This window comes from Astatotilapia calliptera, chromosome 13, assembly GCF_900246225.1.
Source record: "Astatotilapia calliptera chromosome 13, fAstCal1.2, whole genome shotgun sequence".
In the NCBI taxonomy this organism is placed as follows: domain Eukaryota; kingdom Metazoa; phylum Chordata; class Actinopteri; order Cichliformes; family Cichlidae; genus Astatotilapia; species Astatotilapia calliptera.
In genome coordinates, this window is record NC_039314.1 from 16,032,055 (window position 1) to 16,053,886 (window position 21,832).

At 41.9% G+C, this 21,832-nt stretch overlaps 1 protein-coding gene across 4 annotated transcripts in view; it reads left to right on the forward strand.

The window, feature by feature from the left end:
- The window catches only part of dlg5a (discs, large homolog 5a (Drosophila)), a 40,188-nt gene that overhangs the window by 2,971 nt on the left and 15,385 nt on the right, over positions 1 to 21,832 (forward strand). For all 4 annotated transcript variants that reach the window (XM_026189611.1, XM_026189613.1, XM_026189612.1 and 1 more), the window contains exons 2-18: positions 9,123 to 9,191; positions 10,449 to 10,623; positions 11,165 to 11,308; positions 12,092 to 12,275; positions 13,721 to 13,980; positions 14,099 to 14,411; positions 15,065 to 15,295; positions 15,685 to 15,869; positions 15,984 to 16,109; positions 17,208 to 17,340; positions 17,496 to 17,623; positions 17,713 to 17,888; positions 17,982 to 18,085; positions 19,562 to 19,654; positions 19,881 to 20,942; positions 21,397 to 21,517; positions 21,630 to 21,774. In XM_026189611.1, coding sequence (XP_026045396.1) covers positions 9,123 to 9,191; positions 10,449 to 10,623; positions 11,165 to 11,308; positions 12,092 to 12,275; positions 13,721 to 13,980; positions 14,099 to 14,411; positions 15,065 to 15,295; positions 15,685 to 15,869; positions 15,984 to 16,109; positions 17,208 to 17,340; positions 17,496 to 17,623; positions 17,713 to 17,888; positions 17,982 to 18,085; positions 19,562 to 19,654; positions 19,881 to 20,942; positions 21,397 to 21,517; positions 21,630 to 21,774 — 3,649 coding nt within the window. The remainder of the gene's footprint in view (positions 1 to 9,122; positions 9,192 to 10,448; positions 10,624 to 11,164; positions 11,309 to 12,091; positions 12,276 to 13,720; positions 13,981 to 14,098; positions 14,412 to 15,064; positions 15,296 to 15,684; positions 15,870 to 15,983; positions 16,110 to 17,207; positions 17,341 to 17,495; positions 17,624 to 17,712; positions 17,889 to 17,981; positions 18,086 to 19,561; positions 19,655 to 19,880; positions 20,943 to 21,396; positions 21,518 to 21,629; positions 21,775 to 21,832) is intronic.

Consider the following 21,832-nt stretch of genomic DNA (forward strand, 5'->3'; position numbering starts at 1 on the left):
TGGGGGGACCAAGTCTGGCTTCCTGATTTTTGACAACATTTTTACCTCTCATTAAACGGCAAAGATTCCCTTAGAATATTGTTTTGGCTTTTAAATGAAACTGAATGAATTTCATAAATTCATGCAATGGCAACAATCATGCTGTTTTGTTTTGTTTTTTTGTGCCTTATTTTGCATTATACCAACAGTGACGTACCTAAAGAAAAGTGTAGTAGAAAAGATGAAAGAAAAGTGTAGTAGAAAAGATGCACCTGCACACCCCCCACTCTTTTCAGAGTCTGACAGTGATTTAAACACACTGCAAGAGGAGGGTAACACAAATCTCCTGACAGGATGCAACATCCACAATCTTCTTCTGCTGTCTGTATGCCTTTGCTTTATCAGTGGTTTTGGTTTTTGTTCCTTTATTGTCCTTTTCTGAGTCACAATCTATTTCCTTTAACTTTCTCTTTCTATGACCCATTATATTTCTTTCCCCCACTGAGTGGTTTCATTTCTCTGCACACTTAAATAAAAGGACGCGTCAGAAAGATAGAGGAGGGTGATTGAAAGAGGGAGTAAGAGAGCGGGAGACAACAGACCTTTTGTTGACAAGTTGAGCAGGCTCAAAGTGCCCAGTCAGCAGCTTGTTCTGTGTACAGCAGCCTAGGACATAGGCCAGTGTTATTGGAGGGGGAGTTTCTGTCCCACTCCATAAAACACGGTGGACAGACAGAGTGAGTTATGACCCCAACTCTCGTGTCATGGCAACTGGCCTTAAATATCTCCCATGGTCCAGACCTGACCTCACTTTCTCCGTCAGTGTCTGTCAGTGTCTGTCACTCTGTGATGCACACTGCCACTTACCTTGTCAACGCACTCTCCTTTCCTTCACCAACTGGTGTGCTTCAGTCTGTTGTGTTCTAGTTGCGCAGAGAAGGCCATCAGTTCAGCTCCTTTTAGTTTCTGCTTAGTGTGATTGATATTTGAGCGGATTCCACATGCATTTTGAGTGCAGGCGTGCATATTTATAAGTGCAGCGTTTACTCAGAATGTGGTGGTGCAGAATGGGCCAATTGCAGCGTTCTGTCCTCTGTTCCCTGTGTCAGACTACGTCAGTGGGAATTTAACTTGTATCCATAATATTAGAACTGCTTACGTAGATGACTTTCATCTTGTCACTGCACTTCCTTGGATGTCATTAACATACCTAAAGCCTAGATTATTCGTGCTCGTCTAAGTCTGCTAGGGTCTGAGTGACATAATTTTTGCATCAGTCCATGCGAAAGTCTGTGTGCCTGCCTGTTTTTTGTGACTGTGTGGACTTGTCTGCAGAGAATCTCCATTACAATGCAACAAGTACGCATGTCCCCCAGACAGTGGGCTTCAAGTGGATTTCAAAGAAGCATAACAGGAACAGCTACTTGGCCATCAGGTCTTGGTTTGATACTCAAAAAAACATAATTGCTTTGTGACTTTAAATGGGGGCCATATTACTACAAGCCTGACTGCTCATCGCTGCCTTTTTTACCTGCTGAAGATCAGGCTCTGGCTGCTGGTTTGGGGTTGACATACAGTTAACTTTAACAACTTTAACGTCACTCGAGGTTCTTAGCATGCAAACGCAAAGCTAGCGATCTGTGCAGATGCTTGCAAATAGACGATGTTGTGCTAGCAGCCTACTCTTTCTGTTCTGGACACTCTTATCTTATTGTTATACTCTTATCTTTTCACGCAGTAAAAATAAGTGTCTATTCTCCTCTGTGCACACAAACTAATGTCAGCTGATTGTAAATGTGCAATCAGCTCGTGATGCAAATAAGTGAAGAGCCTCAGTAAAGCAAGTCACAAAATAACAACATAATTGTAACTGTTTTGTTATTACCGAAGTTGATGCAGTAAATTGTTACGGTGTAACTGAAAAATGTGATGTGAGTACAGTAACAAGTTACTTTGGAACATGTTACACAGTATAATAGAGGCTTAACTGTTAATTAGATTTGATAATCAGCTGTCGTGAAGCATTTTTTTTAAATTTTATTTATTTATTTATTTATTTTTTAAAAATAAGATGAAGACTTTAAATTGCTGTATATCCGTATAACCATCAAGACAGGATGCCTCGTACTTTTTAGGACATTAATAGTGTGTCACTGACATTAGTGTTGGAACATTTGGCCAATTAATCTTCTAATCATTCAACAGAAAATAATGAAATCATTAGTTTCAGGGCCTTAGTTGAGTTGTAATTACCAGTTTTAATGGTATAGGGTTTCTTGTCAGTATTAACTCAATAAATCCATCTAATCAAAGCCAGAGATGCACAGTAATGAGTCTGACCTCACCACTTCCTTTGGGTCAGTGGTGTTGTTCCAATTTAATTCTATTGATTTCTAACAGGGTAAAATGTGTATTTTTTATTTTTATTTTTTTTTTCACTTTTACTAGGATTAATATCTGATGGTGGGCTTATTGACACTCTGAATGCGAGATCAACAGCCAGGAGGCAGTATAGTGGAACAGAACTACATTACCATTTTACACATGTTTCTTCACTTCCTAATTACCCCACAAAGTGGAGGAAATGCCAGAATATAAATGTTTACCAGCATCGTGAAGTCATGGAAATGAATAGCTTCTCTCTTTGTTTAACCATCCTTACCCCCATTCTGTCTTTGTTGTGCTGTATTTTCTCTCTGTTTATATTTTTCTTCCACCTACTCTGTTTCCATTTTGGCGTCTTATCTTTCTCTCCGTCAGCTTGTATTGTCTCTTTCTTTTGTCATGTGATCTTGGGTCAAACCTAACCTATAATATAGGGGTGCAACGATACACAAAATTCACGATTCGGTTCGATACAAAAACAAATGTTCATGCCTTTTTAATTCATCATTCATTAAAATTATAAATATATATTTTAACTCAAAAGTACAGTTTTTAAATTTAATGTTGCTGAAACAACAAAATAAAAAAAAATTAATCTATCTGCTCGAGAAATAGCTCATCTTTGGAAAAGAGAATTTATTACAGAGAAATGGCTCTTTCCAAAATAAAAGCTATACTATACGCTTCTTCTGGGGTATATTCTCAGCAGCATATTAAACATATCAGGTCCCCATAAGGAGAATCATGTGCTAACGGCTGTCTAAATGACTCGGGTAAAGTGTGTAGCATGTGTGCTTGTTGTTTTTGTCTGCTTCCACTTGTCTTTGCACTAGGACGATGTCGGTGTAAATGTGGAGTCATATTCGTTGTGTTCCCACTAGTGCTGTCAGGGTTAATCTCGTTAAAATCACATTAACGTCATAACGCGGCAAATCTCCGTTAACAAGTTACCGCGGATTTCCCCGTGCTTGGGGCTGGACGGCGTCAACACGTTAACAAGCTAACTGCGCTATCGCACTAGTTCCCACAAATTGAGCATTGCGTGGCACATCCGACATACTGTTTTACTTTTTTCCATGGCACACTTACCATCAGGGTCACGCTTCACATGAAAACCAAGATAGTTCCAAACGCCAGATCTGAATGAGGGTGGGGGAGGTTCAATTTTGGGTAGCACTGAGGTAGTTGCCATGTTGCAACGAGCTTAGCTTCTGTCTTGCTAGTTTGCGCTGCGCTCAGTGGATCTGCACTCGACAGTACAGCCTAGGCGGAGTAGTCGAACGCAGATCCACTGAGCGCTCAACACAGACTGTATCGTCAGAAGAAAAGTTGATTAAAATAAATAAAAAATGTTGTATTGTTCGATACATATGCATACTGAACCGAAAGCACTGTATCGAATGGTTCAATATCGATATGAGTATCGTTGCACCCCTACTATAATAATCATGATAGTAATCGTTATTGCATGTGGGTCTGCCTCTTATTGAAGATTAGATAAGACTAAAGTATTATGCGTAGTCGTGGTTAGTTGGTGATTTGTTATTTTACTTTAGATCAATTAGTGCATATGCTTTTAATATCAGACGAACGAAGGCGACAGAAAGTTCGAGGATTGGTTAGTGCTTGCTAATAATTCCACTGCATTAGGGCTCTGCACATGTAAGGAAACCTGAGAAAACACTTATATCAGCAAAGACTTTATAGCAGCTACATAGATTATTTGGGGGGAGTGGGGTGTTTTCTTTTATTATTTAGATACCTCACCAAGCTTTAGCATAATTGCTTCACACAGAGAACTGCAGTGTAGAATATTTTGCTTTTCCTGCCCAGAATTGTTAAAGTCCTACCCACCACGTCTGCAGGTCTGAAAAATGATTATGTTCTTTTCTTCTCCTTTCTCTTGTTGACCTTTTTAAGAAATGGTAGTTTGGCTTAATCACAGAGTTACCTCAACGCAAAATGAAAATGGTTTGTGAATCAACATATGCTGCCCTGTGATTAAACGCAAAGGGAACATCACAAAGGTTGCTGAAATTAGAGCAGTGGGGTTTTTCCATGCAAACTGGCTTTTTGGCAGTGTTTTGGCTTTTTCACTTGCTGAGGCATGTAACTGGTAGAGGGAGGTATGGTTTGGACTGATACTGATATTCACAGTACTTTTACTGATGCTGCTCTCCATATTTTGGGGGTAAAATCTAGACAACAGCAGTGTCTGTAGCCTTTTTCAACTCAATGGCAAGCACATCTGTTGTGTTTTTATTAATCACAGCTTCATAGCAAGCAGAAACGAGGACGTTTATAATTGTACCTCTGGGACCAAGTGCTATGCTAATTTTCCTACAATTCAAAATGTTAACAACCATGAGGAATAGAAAATTCATTATCTGTTGCTGTGAGGACAGCTCACACTAAATTCAAACTGACTTTGCAGAATATGCCTCATAGCAGAACAGTAGTTGGAGCAAGATTACTGATGTCTTCCCAATATAAGTTACCTACTGGTTTGCAAATGGAGCTAATTACAAAAATAAATAAATAATTTCCCCAAGGGATCAGTAAAGTATTCTGATTCTGAAAACAATGTGTGTATGTGTGTATGTACAGAAATTTATTGCCATAGATCAGTGGCAGCATTCCTCTCAAAAACCTGTATTGGGCTCTTTCTGGCACCTTTTTTCTTTTTGACCCAACCCTTGGCACGAGTAAGCTGATCTAAAACAAATCATGCCTCATTTATGCTGAGCAAGGGTTCTTTGCATAAAGAAGCCACATTATGGTTTGCTCATAATAGGCTGGAATGGATGGCAGTAGCGTTTTTGTTTTTCTTTGGGGAGGGTAATGTTTCAAACTGTTTGCAAGGATCCATGATTACTATAAGGTTACATTTGGGTGATCTTGCTATTTGCTTGGTGGTAAAACAGATTTAGTTTTGACTCATGCTAGAGGACAGACTCAAGTCTAAGTGGAAAAAGGTGGGTGGGCGGGCGTGCAGTGGAGTAATCCTTGCTCATGACATCGTCATGTTTGACAGATTCGTGTTTACGCTAATTGTACACTTTTTAAATCAGACGATCGATCCTTTACCCCAGTAGTAAGGCTGAGCTGGCTCATTTCCCAGAATTTTCCATGTGGTGTCAGTGCCTCACCAGAAGTTTGGCACACTACTTTCTGAAGCTCCCCGAGTAGAGATATTGAGGTTTGGACATAAGCGTGTGTATATTTGTGTACCAGTATCATGATATAATGATTGGGGGGTGTTGTACACTGCTAATTTAAACAACATTGTCCTTATTGTGTGCAGAGACACGGCCAGCATTCGGAGGTCTAGCTTACCCAGCATAAATCATTCTTTCTGCTCTCTGGCTTAGCGCTGACACATCCTTCAGCCTCAGTTAAGCACACTGTAAAATGAGTGGGTTGTTGTCAACCGTGTTATTAGTGTTGCTATTGTTTGCGCTTCTGTGGTTAAATGGCTGTAAAGCTAAGGATGGTGAAGGAGAAAGGGCACAGACTCTGCTAGCCTCAACTTTGTTTTAATCACTGTTGCTCACTGACAGTGAGAAGAGCTGACAGTGGCTAATAAAGAAAAGCGCACTGTATTATTTTTGGAATGCTAATGCTGCTGCTCTACCAAGTTGCCCCAAAATGTTTGTCTGTAGAGGGCTTTGAAATATCACAGTTGCCTTGCTTGCTTTAAATCAGAAGCAATGAGGCTTGTCAATGTGCTCTAAAAAAATAAGGGGTTTTGAAGCGGCAGCAGCAAGGAGCCCATCTCACTGATAATCATGTGTCTTTACTTTAGGGGGAAACTATCTCATTGTCAGAATTTTCTGGAATTGATGAATAATTTAGTCTCAGCCACTGCAGGAGGCAGAGTTTGTATCTTTCTTTGATTAAGGCTTTCCTCCAACTCTCATGCCGTCCTCTTTGACTATTCCTCTCATCCAGTTTCACTATGGCAACTTATGCCATCTCCTTTTATGTCCTTGAGAACATAATCTCGTTGTTTGAAGCAACTTTTGGTAGTGATCCCAATATTTATTTATTTATTTATTTTTCATTTTTTGATTTTTTTTAAAGGGAAGCAGATGGGCAAGTGGGGAAAGCGGAGCTCCTTAGGAATGGCAAGTACTCCCCTAACCTATTTAGGTGACTGTGACAGTCTTTTGTTACCATTGCATCAGGTCTTCTACTGGATTATATTCTCACCTCAGAATGCATCTCTTTTGTTGGCATTTGTTTACCCTGTAGACCATCGGTGGTTTATCGGTATATTGCTTCAGTTTTGAATTTGTGTGAAGTCAATGTGTACTGGCATTGCCTGAAATATTATATTAAATATCAGTATTAGTAATCGTCAAGAATTTCAGTCTGTGCACCCCGTGTATAATATCTCCTGATAAAAGCTGTCATGTTTCTATTTATGAGGCTGAAAGCAATCTTTCAGGTCTCATCTGTCCTGTGTGCCTCCTATTGGCAGACTCAATCGGATTCTACCTCTGTAGAGCATCAGATCTATGCCGCCTTAATGGATGTCTGTTTTATTGATGCAGTGAACATGCTTACAAATGATTAGCCTCACTTGTTGTGGCTGGTGCTAATTGGTATCAGTGTCTAAAAGCTACAGGAAAACTCCAGTGCTGTTGACCCTCAGATCAACGGCTGGTTCATGCCAATCAGGTGTACAGTTGTTGGGGTGCTTATGGAATTAACTGATTAAAAAGCAAGCAAGCAAGCGTTCTATGTTGATATTCATTTTGTTTTCCTTGATTTAGATGTTGTTTAGAAAAAGGGTAGATAAATCACCTGCAGCTATGGTCTGACAGGCTGGGAGTGGAACCAGGGAGTCGAGTGCAAAAGGGAATTTTTACCTGTTCTGTATGTATCCTAACTACTCTATTAGATTGCCCCAAGTAGCTAGATTTGTAAGATCTTTGTTTGTGCCAAAAACAGCACAAATTGAGGGTTTTGTTCCGTTCAGTATTTTATTTTTATTCCTTCAAGGTTTAGAGCTGACATTACCTCCCATTGGCTCATGAGTTTTATTCTAAAACCCTAACCGTCACGTACTGGGTTCAAGAAGTCAGTAGTTGCTTTTGGTTGCTTTTAGTTGCCTCTTCGGAAATGCACATGAGCCTTTTGCATAGCTGGGTTGTAGAGAATTAATGCTGTGCAACCCCACAGTGGTGCTCATTGTGTCTGATGGAACAATATGAAATCAAAGCCGTGTGCTCCGAGCACTTCATGGAGTAAAAGTGTTGAGCATCGGGGAACGTCAGAACAGATTAAAAGCCTTTCCGCCCTGCTTCTCTCTATTTTCACAGTCTCTCTCCTTACTTCTCTCCCTCCTTATCGCCTGTGCAACTTTAGTTAGGCTATCTCCTTTTATCTGTTCTGCTCTGTTCCATGCCTTCTTCATGTTTCTCCTTTTGCACCCCTCCCTCCCTCCTCTGTCTGCGGGGCCTAAGATGGAGTGGCTCAGTCGCACAGAGCTCATAGTTAATTAGGCTTGGCCTTGTCACACATTGAGGGCTGGAGCCAGAGCTGTAGCTAAACCCAGTGGGGAAGCAAGGACAGAGATGGAGGTCTAGAACTATTGGCGTCAATTGCTTGCTGCTGACAGCTACCAATCCCTTGTTCTCCTAAACCCTCTGTTTGGCTTTCATTTATCACATCAGATTAGTATTATCTCAGTTTCATTGTGCTTTTTTTTTTTTTTTATAAATTACCTCGGCGTCATTTCCCCCCCACTTTAACAGTGCAGACAGGACAAATTTAGTGTTGTAGACATGTGAAAATGCAAAACATTATCATTGGTTCCAGTTTCTCTAATACGAGTATTTTGTATGCTATATATCAATATTGTATTTAAAAAAAACAAAACACTTCAGTCCCTAACTGCATCAGTATCTATTTTACATTTCAGATTAGAGATTGTGCAATTCATCACAAATACTAGTATTACAAAATTACACAAGTCTGAATGTTTATACTAGTGCAACTGTTTACTCAGTATGATATTTGCAAGATGACTGTTACACACAATGATCGTCTGAGTGTTTTTGCTGAAGATAACAGTCTAGCATTTGGAAAGTAAAAACTTAATAGAAAAGTGGCTAGTTGGTGAATCTAAGAAAGCTGTAGAGGACGATGGATGATGCATTTTGCAATAAGTCAAAGATGTGTTTTTTAAGAAAAGGGCAGTTTGTGTTGCCAGCCATGTTTATGTTACCCTTTGGAGCAGGGACTCTGCATTATAACGGCGATCTGTAGTGTCTTTCCTATGGATTGTGGTAGCCTGTGTGAAATATCCCCTAGCTTAACGTTGTGCATAGCTATTCAGATAGAGAATCATTTTCTCTCTGCTGCTCTCTTTCTCTCTCTCTCCTACTCTCTCTATGTGCTTGACATAAAAAGAGAAAATCCCATTTCAGCCGTGACATTCTGCCTGTGTAGCAGAAACATACAGGGACTATACATCAAAGCAAGGCAGAGTGCACAGTGAGGGAACGGAGGTTTAATGACGACAGGGGTCTGGAGTGATAATATAGAGCTGCTAAGGAGGAGAATTGAAGTTATTATTCCAAGTATAAACCCAGTACCGCATTTATAATACAGCTGTGCAGGGAATATGAAGCTGGCTATGTAATATTCATTTCATTTGGCATTTTACCGGCAATTAATTCAGGCTCGTGTGTAAGTGGTTCATCATTCTGTCGGTGCTGTAAGTCTGACCGCATCGCTTTTCTTGGCAGGTTCCACGTACAGCGTTCTCTCCACAATGCCCTCCGACTCAGAAAGCAGCAGTTCCCTCAGCAGTGTTGGTATGTATAACGACCCAAGAAGCCTTTTTAAGAAGTTATTTGTCATGTCAGGTCACACTGGTTCTGTATGATGCCCACAGTGCACTGTTGGGAAGCTGTTTACACTGATATTGGCGTAATTCCTGTAGCGTTACAGTGAAGGATCTAGCGGTTTTATTTCTCCTTTAAACCCACCATTGGGGCACTCGCCACACATCTCCCGTTCCTTAAGCCATGTTTTCCTTTCCCTAGGCTTGACAAAGGTCCAAATGACTCAGCTGTGTTACATAAACCTCCAAAAGGTCCAAAAAAATGACTCAAAGATGAACATAATCCCCAGATTTCCTGCCCTGGTTCATGTTTCAAGGAAAACAACCCAGAACGTGACTTGTAATGGTGTATATATGATTTATGAGACTCGATCTATGTGGCACCACATCAGTGACACTCGGTTTAAAAAAAAAAAAAAAAAAAAAATCTGAAATATAAGAACATATATTTTCCATAAAACAAGATTTCAGTGGATTTGTATTGCAGGCATTTATGTAGACATTTAATTTGATTAAAGATAAATCTCTGGGGACCTTGTTAAGAAAATACCAGAGATACAGCACAAACCTTTCATTTTTTTTCTTTCCTTTTTTACATCTGACATTACAAAAGGTGTAGTCTTTTAAATCGAATGTAATTCCCACCAACTTTTATTGCACAGCGTCTCAGGAAAAACCCCTGGCATATTATAAAGGAATTTCTAAACAACCAGGTGCTGCCCTCACAGCTGGATGGGACTTTTGCTTCCTAATTCTAAAGTTGGGAGCACACTCTGACCAAGTATCCTTTCTGGATGGGTCATAATGTTTAAATTTGATGTTGTTTTGAGGCACAGAAAAGGGAATGCATTCAGTGACATCTGGACAGTTGTATGTCTGTTTCTTTCCTGGGTTGGAATTAACCATTGAGGGTGACACTGTGTGTAAACACGATCTGTGATCTTGCAGGAAATTATGTCTGTGTGTCTTTATTTGACAGAAATCTGTACATTTTCTTAATTTGGTCATAGAAAATCTATTATACCTGAAGAAATGAACAAAACTAGGAAGAAATCATTTTCACAATCCTACTCCTTCATGCTTTGTCTCTCGCTAAAGACTCTTGGGGGGCGAAAATAAATAAAATCCTCTAGGCAACTTCTTAATGATAAAACAAATTTATGAGATAAAACAATCCAGTGTGTGATAAATGGTCACGGGCTTCTCAGTAATGTGTTTACCGTTCCAGGTTCTCCTGTTAATGGTGAAGCATCCTCCCCACCCCCAGCTATCAATGACAACCGGCATTCCGGTGACAACCTGGACACCATCTTGCTGCAGCTCCGCCAGGTGACCAGGGAGCGGGATGAGCTTCGTAAGCGTCTGGCGTTGGCATCGCCTGGGACCACCTTCGACGACTGCAGGTGCAAATCTTGGCCTGTTTGCCAAATTGTTGTTGTTGTTGTCACTGTTTCTTGTTACCTCCTGGTAACACTTTTTTTAAATTTGCCTCATGACTATAAAAGTGTTGACATTCATGCCTCCCTTTTCTGCCTAAATGAAAGGCATCAAATCTGGGATTCATTGCTCTTTGAATCAGCAGAGCTCCACTGGTATTGTTTACTCTCTCTTGGCTGTCTTCAGTGCTGGCTGCCATGTTTAATAATTCTCACCTGTCTGGGAAAATGTTGACCTTGCCTTGCAGAGAGAGCACATTGACACTGACGGCTTAATAAAGTTTAATGTGCTCTAGAAACAAGATGTTTCCTTTGCAACACATGATACCAAGGCTAAAATGCCTATATGCACGCATAGTTTTAAAGTATTGTTATTAGGATTAAACATGCCAGTACTATGCATTTTTGTACAAAGAGAAGGTCAGCTCTTTTATCTGCGATGTGCTTGGGCACGCTATCATTCAAGGCTTGTGTAATAAAATTTTGGTTTGGTGCCTTTCTTCTTAAGGCCAAATTCCAAAGCCAGTCATGACTATGAGCGTCTAAAAAGTCAGTGCATTGGGGCCATGGCAGATCTGCAGTCTCTGAAGAACCAGCATACTAAAACACTCAAGAGGTGCGAGGAGGCTGTGAAGGAGGCTGACTTCTACCAGTAAGTCTTCCTTGCAACGAGTTTTGTCTTTCTTGTTGTTGATGAAGGACTCTGTTGTCATATGTATCTCTGTTATGCAGTTTGTGCTCATCAGTTGCTTAGATTTCCATTTGGTATCAGTGGTAAGTGTTGTTCAGAACCGTTGTTAAAATGAGAATATAAACAAGCTTGGGGTGGGATTCTGCAATCTGCTGCTTTTCAGCATTGAAATAATCAAGTTTTATTGCGTTGTTTTGCTGCAGCTGTAACAAACACTTGCGTGGTGTTGTAGTTAACCCGACTGAAAGAACATCGCTCGGAGCTACAGTCGGCTTTCACGTTTAAAGGGAACTGGCACTACAATATAACAACGTGCATGGTTTTAAAAGCTTGGAAAATGGAGCCATTTATATGATTGAATCATTCAGCCTCATAGCTTGTGAGCCCAGCCAAAATTTCTGGAGCACAGAGGCAGAACATGTGTTTCAATATTTTTATATTTTCCACACACCTAGATTACTAAGCAAGTAAATTAATATCATTAATGATTGTGTGCTTTTACCTAATACAATTTAACAATTCATTCACAACTTCTACTCTGAGTAAATATTTTTTATCAATTTTATTCTCAATCAGTTTGAACTTTGGTTGCAAATTTTAGATGATGTAGAATAAATAATATTTTAGTTTTACATTTTGCATGTACTTGCGTATCCTCTGTCTGTGTTTACCTAATCTAATCAAAGTTTGCTTTCTGCTCTGTATGTTTGCACGTCCATCTATGTTCACTCTTCCTCTTTTTAGCATGCTGCACAGCCGTGTCTTGGGCGACCAGACACAGCTGAAGGAAGAAATGGAAACACTCAGGAGGGACAATGCCCAACTTGTCCGGGAGCACAACCACCTAAAACAGAACTGTGAGGAGCTCAAACGACTGCACAGTCAAGACCAGAAAGAGTTGGCGGACCTTCGGCTGCAGCAACAGCAGGTATAACGCGGTCACAGACGCACCGCTGTTGCTGTCCAGATGTTATATAAGAGATTGAGTGACATGGCACAGATGGTGGGCCTGCATATATAAAACCGAACTGCTTTTTCATGTAAATATTTGTTCCTTTACTAAGGCACCACATATTTGTAATCTTTCTGAAAGCATGTGAGGCTGGTGTGCTCATGCGTGTGTTGCAAGGTGTGAGCGGCAGCTCTCCTAAAGGACAGTCATTGGTTGTGCGATTTGGGTGTACTGCTATAAACAGAAACTCAAGTGCAAGAGCACACACGTAAAGGCCACAGTGTGACCAAACCCGTGCTTGGTGCTGTTGTTGGCACGCACAGGATTGTACGCAGTGAATTAGTCACCAAGGGTCAGTTAACACAGTGTTCTACCTTAACATCCTGAGGCATTTAATGACAAATGTTTGTGCTAAATTACATGAGCTGTCCGTGCTCATAATGTGTTAATGTACAGTCAAAGTCTTTTTCCTGCACCAACACTATAATCATTCTCCCTAAACTCTACTGACCACACATGACTGTATCTTTTTTTTTTTTCCCCCTAAAAAAAACCAGTGTATAAGAGAATGTGCACGTTGGAGATGGTGTTAGATGTGCTGGGAAAGCACGATTTCCCAGAAGTTCTTGCTTAGTGAGGAGACTATCTCAAAGTTGATAGTGATCAGATTTAAACAGGATTCAGTTCTTGCATTTCTAAGGGGCAGCCACAGATTTTTTATTTTTTATCTTTTTGATCGCACCTCATATATTTTGGGATGTCAGAAAGTCTTTCCTCTTGTGTTTTATGTACTGAATACTTTCTTCTAAGAGCACAAGGGGACAGTGACCCATATTGTGAAGTAGTGTCTTACACAGTACCCATGGGGACACTGCAGTAGTTGCAAGCACAGGGCAGCCAAGCAGAGGGAAATGCACACAGAGCATTTCTGAAAAGGGCACACACAGAAGAAAAGGGCTTGGCTTGGGCAAAGGGCACTCTGACCCAAACAACGTAACGATCACATTGGTGCATTTGCAGTGTGTGCTTTCGCAGAGGTCAATACAGCCTTCGGGTCACAGAAGCTCTTCTGGGAATCTGGAAGACTATATCAGCAAGACCTGCAGAAATGAAAGAGAATAAGTAGTGCAGTCTGAAGGGCGCACTCTGTGCTTAAAACAGTTAAAGACAAATGACTGACCAGCACAGTTAACTAAGTACGTAACTGCAGTCCTAGAAATAAACTTGCCCTTATAAAATCTGTTTTGTTTTTGTTTGGTTTTTTTGTTTGTTTTAAGTGGGCACAGATTATCTTGCACTTACACTCCTGTCCGCACATTAACGCCATCTGCTGCTAAGGTGGGGTACAACAAGTACATACAGGTTTGTGGTATTAACATTTTGACCAACGCTAATTGCTTTGTATGCATTTTTGTTACCAGGTAATGAGCGAGAAGGGCTCATCAGAGGTATTAAATAAGCTGTACGACACTGCTATAGAGAAGTTGGAGGCTGTAAAGAAGGAGTATGATTCCCTGAGCAAGCGTTACAGTGAGAAGGTAGCTAACCACAACACAGACCTGAGCCGCCTGGAGCAAGCGGAGGAGGAGAACCGGAGGCTGCAGAAGCAGATGGATGCGTTGCTCAAACAGCGAGACTCAGCTATGCACTACCAGCAGCAGTACTCTACCTCAATGAGGAGGTGAAAGCATCATTACGTGACACAAAAAAGACACAAAAGGGTTAAATTAAATTGTCTGTTTGAGTCAAAGTAGGGTTAGTGCTGTACTCAGACTACATGCATTTCTCCCCTCTTCCAGGTTTGATTCAGTGCAGCAGGAGCTGAACAAGTCCTCAGCTCAGAACAAGGAGCTGCAGAGAGAGATGGAGCGGCTGCAGTCAGAGGTGACGCGCTACAAGAACTTGCAGCTGAAGTCGGCCAAGGACTGCGAGAAGTACAAGGAGGAGAGGGACTCTGTGTTTAATGAATATCGCCTCATCATGAGTGAAAGGGACCAGGTGATCAAGGAGGTGGACAAGTTGCAAACTGAACTGGAGGCAGCTGAGGCTCGACTGAAAAACACTTCATCAGAGAGGGTGGTGGCCAGTGAAGAGTTGGAGGCTCTCAGACAGGTATCGGGCTTTAAAACACGTTAAAACAACAGCATATCTTCAGGTGTATATGTCTTTTATAACTGATAGACTTCAGGACAAGAAAATTGGCACTGAATATGACCTGCTTAAAGAAACATGCCAAATCCATCAAAGAATTTGACTTGTAGTAGTCATTTTAAAAAAAACAACCCAAAAAACTGAAAGGAGCATTGGCTGTCATGGTAAAGCTGAAGCCAGCAACCATCTAGTGTAGCTTAAAGCCTGGAGTGGGGGAAACATTTAGCCAAGCTGCTTCCAAGGCTAACAAAATGCAACTGGTTTCTTATTGCAATACTGAAGGTCTTGGGTTTACTATTTGATTTTTTTTTTTTTTTTTTTTTTGAGATCATTTTGTTTTTCTAAATAAAACCGAATTGACTCTACTTTCACCATAACCTTCAAAATCTATAAATCTGCACATCTGCGTCATCGGTTGATCACTAGACACCTTCTCAAACTGTACACACGAATGGTTCTGCTTCTTTTTGGAGGATATTTCTGAACACTGCAAAAGGATTTGAAGCTAGTATCAGATCACTCTGCATTAGACCCCCAACAATATTTTCACATCACATTAATGACTCACTGTGCTGAGATGCCCTCATTCTATTTTGCCTTTTGTTCTGGGATAGGAGTTGAACTCGTCACTGGTGGACCGTGACAGGGCCATCTGCGAGAGGAATGAGCTGCTGGAGAAGTATTGCCATGAGGTGAAGGACAAAGCTGAGGCCCAGAAGGAGTTGAGCCAGGCCTGCAAGGACATCGAGACGGTCCGGGAGGAGAGGGATGTGGCCCGCAAGGAGAGAACAGAGGCCATCATTCAAAGGGATCAGCTGCTCAGAGAATACTATCAAGCCAGACAAGTAAATGTCACTGCTCTTTCATAAAATCTCAGGAAGCGTCTGTTGACGTCTTTGTTGTGGTGTCCTCTTTATAGCATATACTATCACTGGTGTAGCCTGTGAACCAATTTCCCAACTTGTTTTTTTTCTTCAAAAGGTAGCCAAGCACTTATATCTAGCCCTTTCTTCCTAGATCCATGATATGTAATTCAGTATAAACCAAAATGTATGATTAAAAAGCATCTCTTTCTACCCACTAAGCAGCCATTTAAATAGTCCTTGTGCAGGGTTATATACATGAAAAGTACTTGGTTTGTTGTATGGGACTATTGTTTAGAATGCTTAAGATGAAAAACGAGACGTAGTGTGTTATAAAATTAATCTTTTTCATGTACTCTTAATGTTCTTAGAAACAAGACTCTGCCACCTTGGACATGGAACGAGCCAATAAGGAGATCGAGATGCTAAGGAAACAGTATGAAGCGATGTCCCAGGAGCTGAAGGAGGCCACACAGGAAGCTGAGGTGGCCAAATGTCGAAGGGATTGGGCCTTCCAGGAGAGAGACAAAATAGTGGCGGAGAGGGAAAGCATAAGGTCAGTGCGTTTATGGGTTTTTAAAAGACTTTTAGCAAAGCTGAGAGGGTCTGTAGTTGATCTCCCTCTCCAATAAACTAATTACTCACAATCTCCCTTCTCTCCTTTCTGTAGGACTCTGTGTGACAACCTGCGGCGAGAAAGGGACCGGGCAGTCAGCGATCTGGCTGATGCCCTGCGTAATTTGGATGATATGAGAAAACAGAAGAATGACACATTGCGAGAACTTAAAGAACTAAAGTGAGTCTTCACCGTGGTTTTAAAGCTGCTGTCAGCTCTGAAGTCTCTTGTTTGACTCCCTCACTGCATGATATTTCCACATTTCCAACTTTATTCTCCATTTGTTTCATAAAAGCTGAATCCCAATAAAGACTCATAAGGAATAAGTGGAAAGGTCTTCTGCATTTCAGCAAGTGCAAACAACATGGCCTCTACTCACTCAGCTGTGTGTGTTGTGCTGTCTCTGTAAGCTGTTGTAGTCAGTGTGTGGCTTGGCTGGGCATAAGCTATGACATTCAGCCTTTGGAGACATGGTGTAGTGCAGTTGTGTTTCTGGCAACATTTCCACACACCCAGATTAAAGTGTAATCCCGCAAAGTGTCAGTGTTTTGAACACACACATTTTGTCTCGCTGTCTTCAAGGCCCTTCATGTGACTGTGTTTAGAATGCATGTAGAGGCTCCCTCTGCTGGCGAAAGTGTGTATGACAACCATTATGTGTCAGGTCCCTGCACGAGGGTTGCGATTTCCAGGCTGGAGGGTAGATTCTGGGGAAAGTCGAGTCTCTTTCCCCATCTACTAATTTAATCCTAACATTATCTAACTATAACCACTTGTAATGTATGGTGCTTGTATCCAATTATTATCAAACTAGTAATCTAACATTTTCCCTATATAGAGTATGCACCATACAGTGACTTTGAGTTTCTTCCTCTATCCTCATCAGAGACTGATGTACAATTGGGGTTTTAATGTCACTGCAACCCTTAAGGCATGCCTCAGTAGGACACCATATATCTTGCTGACAGTGTGGCATTGTGTGCAATCTACTTTTAGATTTTTTTTTTTTTTTTCTGGGAATAAATTTAAATTGAACTCGTTGGACCTCTAAATGGAAAGTGTTCGTAAGAATGAGAGCACGTCAGATGTTTTGAAACAAAGCTCGAGACTGACACGAAGATTAAAATATGTAAAATTCTGCGCAATCTGTAGATGCAGCTCCCTTTTGATCCAGGCCGTATTTTTTTTTCTTTCCCTGCTCTTTCTTTTTCTCTCTGCCCATCCTTCCTCAAGTGACTAACCTTTGACTCTGTGTGTGTTATGTCTGCCTTTGTTAAGGGAGAAGATGGAAAGCCAGCTGGACAAGGAGGCGCGGTTCTGTCAGTTAATGGCCCACAGCTCTCATGACTCGGCCATTGACACAGACTCCCTGGAGTGGGAGACGGAGGTGGTGGAGTTTGAGAAGGACAGGGTAAGAGTAGTGGTCAGGTCTTATTGCTGAGATTGAATTGGTCACATGCTAATCTCCTGAGAGCCAGCAGACCCCTAAGATCTGTCAAAACATGATGGCATTAAAATGGGTTTTTCAGAATGAGCCAAGTGACACTTATGTTATTGGCTTCACAGGATGACATGGATTTGAAGGCGCTTGGGTTTGATATTGCAGAGGGGGTAAATGATCCATATTTACCTGGAGATTGTGGCATTTTTGTTACACGGGTGGACAAAGGAAGTATCGCAGATGGAAGGTTAAGGTATGAGCTGCCTCAAGAAAAGATCTGTTTATGTGGCTTTATTAATGCTTTATTAAATACCTCACCCTTTGTTCTCTCATGTTTTTTAGAGTGAATGATTGGCTATTGAAGATTAATGACATCGACCTGACCAATAAGGACAGGAAGCAGGTGGTGAAGGCTGTTCTTAATGGCGGAGGACTGATCAATATGGTGGTACGAAGGAGGAAGTCTCTAGGAGGAAGGCTGGTCACTCCTGTCCATATAAACCTTATGGGACACAAAGGTATACTACTGTCTCTATAAATGGATTGAAATATTTATATAGATGTCTGCATTTTCCTTGTTCATCAACCTCTTTTTGTCTTTTGTATCTTAGACAGTGGCATTGGTCTGGAAAGTGGAGTGTTTGTCACTGCCATTGTCCAGGGAAGTCCAGCAGCGAGGGAGGGCTCTCTCACAGTTGGAGACAGACTCATTGCTGTGAGTTAGTTTCAGCTTCTATGAAATCCCCTCTCTCTATTTTTTTTTGATACTCTCTTCCTGTATGTCTGGCACACTGCAGTTCACAGAGGTTTCTTTGGGTTTCTAATCCAGCCCTTGATCCATTTCAGTATCCACACTCCAAAAGTAGATAAGGTGGGATTTGGCTGAGGGTGTGAAGTGGAAGGAGGGAAGTCTCCTCTTCTGATTAAATCCTCAAAATCTTGGAGCTCTGCAGTGGTAGGTGGAGCTGTCTCCAAGCACATAGCTGCAGTATACTCACCCCAGAGGGGAACTGAAGAGAGACGTGTCAGAAATCCTTCTTTTTAAAGGAGATGGAAACGCGGCCTTGTATTTAGTGCTAATCTTCCAGCAGCAGCAGAATTCTTAGGTCCCTGGTTTGTTTAGAATCATGAAACATGTGCATCACCTTTAAAGGACTTAACACACGTAAAATCTGCGCAAATATTTAGTGGGTTAAAAATATTTTCTTAATGCACCTCTTCACTTTGACCATGTCGTATAACTAGATAAATCTGCAGTATGATTTTTAAATTTTTGAATCCGAATATACAGATCTGACCAATCAGACCACTCTATTTGGCAACAAGTCTAGCACTTTAATAACACAATTTTACTTCAGACACAGAGCAAGTCACCACTCCGGGACAATCGGCTCTCTGAAATTATTTCTCTGCCTCCTCAGATGTGTTCCCAACTCTTCTAACAAGAGTTCAAATTGCCCCACTGACATCCAGAAATATGCATGAAAGTGGTCCGTTACAACACGATTGGCTCATGTTTCTCACCTTGGTGATCCTTTGGCTCTTTGTGGCCATGAGCAACTTTGATGTTACAGAATTCCCATATAGATTTGACTACCTTGTCTCCCTTTTTATATAATCTCTTTAGCATGACTTAATAAATGCATAGTTGCATTTGCAAAAAAAGAGAACAGCGTGCTGAACTGGAGGTGAAATAAGTACAAAATGCAAATGAATGCCCGCTACTGAACCCTAAAGATCAGAAGTGAAGGTTTCTTTCCCCTGCTTGTTCTAGGTTCAGGCATGATGTTCTTTCAGGACATAATTTATGTTAAATCTCAGCTGTAATAAAGTACGTAGTTTGCTCTTCAGTATCTTTGACCTTGTTTGTGTTTTGGAGAATCCTCTCAGGTCACGTCTGTTCTAAAGGAATGTGCAGACTACAGTGTGAGGGGTTGTTGAGACTGAAATGTATTGGCCTAGATTTCTTGTGTCATATGCTACTGCGGTGGGAAAACCACATCTCGGAGCCTGGGAATCTCATGTTTAGGAGATTTGTCACCTGTATGTGTTTGTAGATGTGTATCTGTTATAGTGATACTGCTACCCAAGATGTACAAATGCATCGGGGGAATATCAGGAAAGACAAGTGTGCATTGCTTTTGTGTTGAAGGACCTGCTTTTATTTCCAGTGTTTTTCCCCATTCTGCAGATAAACGGAATCGCTCTGGATAACAAGTCTGTGACAGAGTGTGAGGCTTTGCTGCGTAGCTGCAGGGACTCTCTCAGCCTCTCTCTTATGAAGGTGGGCCAGTATTCATCTCACTCTGTGAACTCTGAGAGCCTGACTGAAAGTTTTTAAAAGATTTCCTTTCTACTGCTGTCCGTCCTACATAGCAGGTTTACAAATTCAACAGTGTGGTTTGTGAGAACTGAGAAAACGGACTCATTTTGTTTGTCAGTGTATTCTTTTAAAAAACGAAAGTATGTTTATCAGGTGTGGTTAATCGCTTCCATTGCTCTCTCTACAGTTTTTCCCTCACAGCACATCAGGCCAGAACATTTTTGAGAGTCTGCGCGAGTCATCAGAGAAGTCAAACGGGCGCATTCACCTGTCGGAGATTCACTCCCGGAACAGTCGGAATCTCAAACATAACAGCTCGACACAGACGGACATTTTCTGCCCAGATGTTGGAAGCGCTAGCACAGGCAGCATTTCTGGGGAGAGGAGAAAGGTCAGAGGTGAATCTGATGACATGTATGGTGACATCAGCAGGCCCTTCTCCACAGGATCCCTCCATGCCACCAGCCTTCGGCCATCTTCAGACTTGGGAAATGGCCGGTATGGGCCCAGTGCTTTCCAAGAGTGCTGTCCCTACACGAAAGCGCCTTCCTCTTTGCCCTTTGAGCCAGTTTCACCTGCAGACTGCATCACCATGGATGCAGCCATGGAGAAGAAGCACAGTGGCGGCACATGGCCAAAAATGATAGTGGGAAGTATGTCGGTCGCTCCAGATACTAGAGACACTAGTCCAGTCTCTGCAGCCACCCAACTCTCCATCTACAAATCACCCAAGCAGAGGAAGTCCATCTTTGACCCAGACACTTTCAAACGCCCTGAAACACCTTCCACTAAGATGGAGTACATGGCAGCCAATCAGACTGCAGCAGTGGCTGCTGCTGCTGCAGCAGCTTCTCACTCTCCACAACCTTCAAAGACAGAGTCCCTCTCCTCCTCATCAACCCCTACCCCAACTCCCCCAACCCCACCCACTCGCAGCGACTCCTTCAAATTCAAACACAAACATCAAAGCAGCTCTGCCTCTGACTGCACAATCACCTCTGACGGCAAGGGAGAGGCTGCCATCTCCATGGCAGCAGGCGAGTGCAGAGACAGGAGTGAGCGAGAAAGGGACAGGAACGGAAACCACTATTTTGTGGAAGGCAAGGTCCTCACCTCACGGAAGTCTTGTGATGAGGACATTGGTCGTACCAGAGGGGAGGAGCCAGAGGTGAAGAGGCCGCGCCCTAAATCTGCCCCTGCCCTTCGACGTAGGATGACCCCTCAGACCATTACTCTTCCCACCTTCCAAGTGAGTTGAGGGGCTCAGAGGTGCAAAAGTGCATTTAGTTTGAGTCACATTTGTTTTTGCTTTTCCCATAAAATATTATTTTGCTTTCACCCTCAGTCAAAATGGGGTAGTTTTGATTAGAAGCCTCTGTAATGCAGAGAATATGATGTATTTGAGGGAAAATTCAAAATGGGACCTTTCAAATCATCCCGGTGGGCCAAAGCTTCCATTTTATAATAGAATTTACAGCCCAGACAGAGTAAAGCCTCTGGGATTTGCCTCTTGCCAGTCTGTCGGAGTGATTGATGCCTTGCACCCCGTGCACAAGCTGAGTCAGAATCGAGTGCTCAAATACCATACCTGGAGAATGCATTAAGGATAAATGTTATTTTCAGTGTTAGGAGATGTTCAGGTTGTCATTCTTGCCATATGGTACTTGCCCCACTGTTTAATTTTTAACTGTCATTAATCACAGAGCTACTCTAATGATGAGCATTCACCAGAGCCCAGGGACATGCTGCGTTCCTCCCCCAGCCGCTCTCATAGACACAGTGTCGGCTTTGTCCCCACAGTCTACGGTGGATCCCTACCTCCGAGTAAGTTTGCAGACTGCTGAAGCATAGGTCGGTCCCTATGTGCTCTCAGGATAATCACAGATTTCAGCGTCTATAAAATGGTCGTGTGTGTGTGAATGTGTGTAATTGGCAGATTCCACCCACCGTGGACTGTCACCTTGCCCCGCTGTGACGGCCGTGATGAGGAATCCAGTGTACACTGTGCGCAGTCACCGTGTTCATACCAGCAACTGTCCATCTGTCGCATCCCAGATATGCCACCAGCACACCCACACCAGGTTATAGCCTTTAAATGCCCACAGTTTCCTTGAACCCAGCTTTAAAACTGACGGTTTA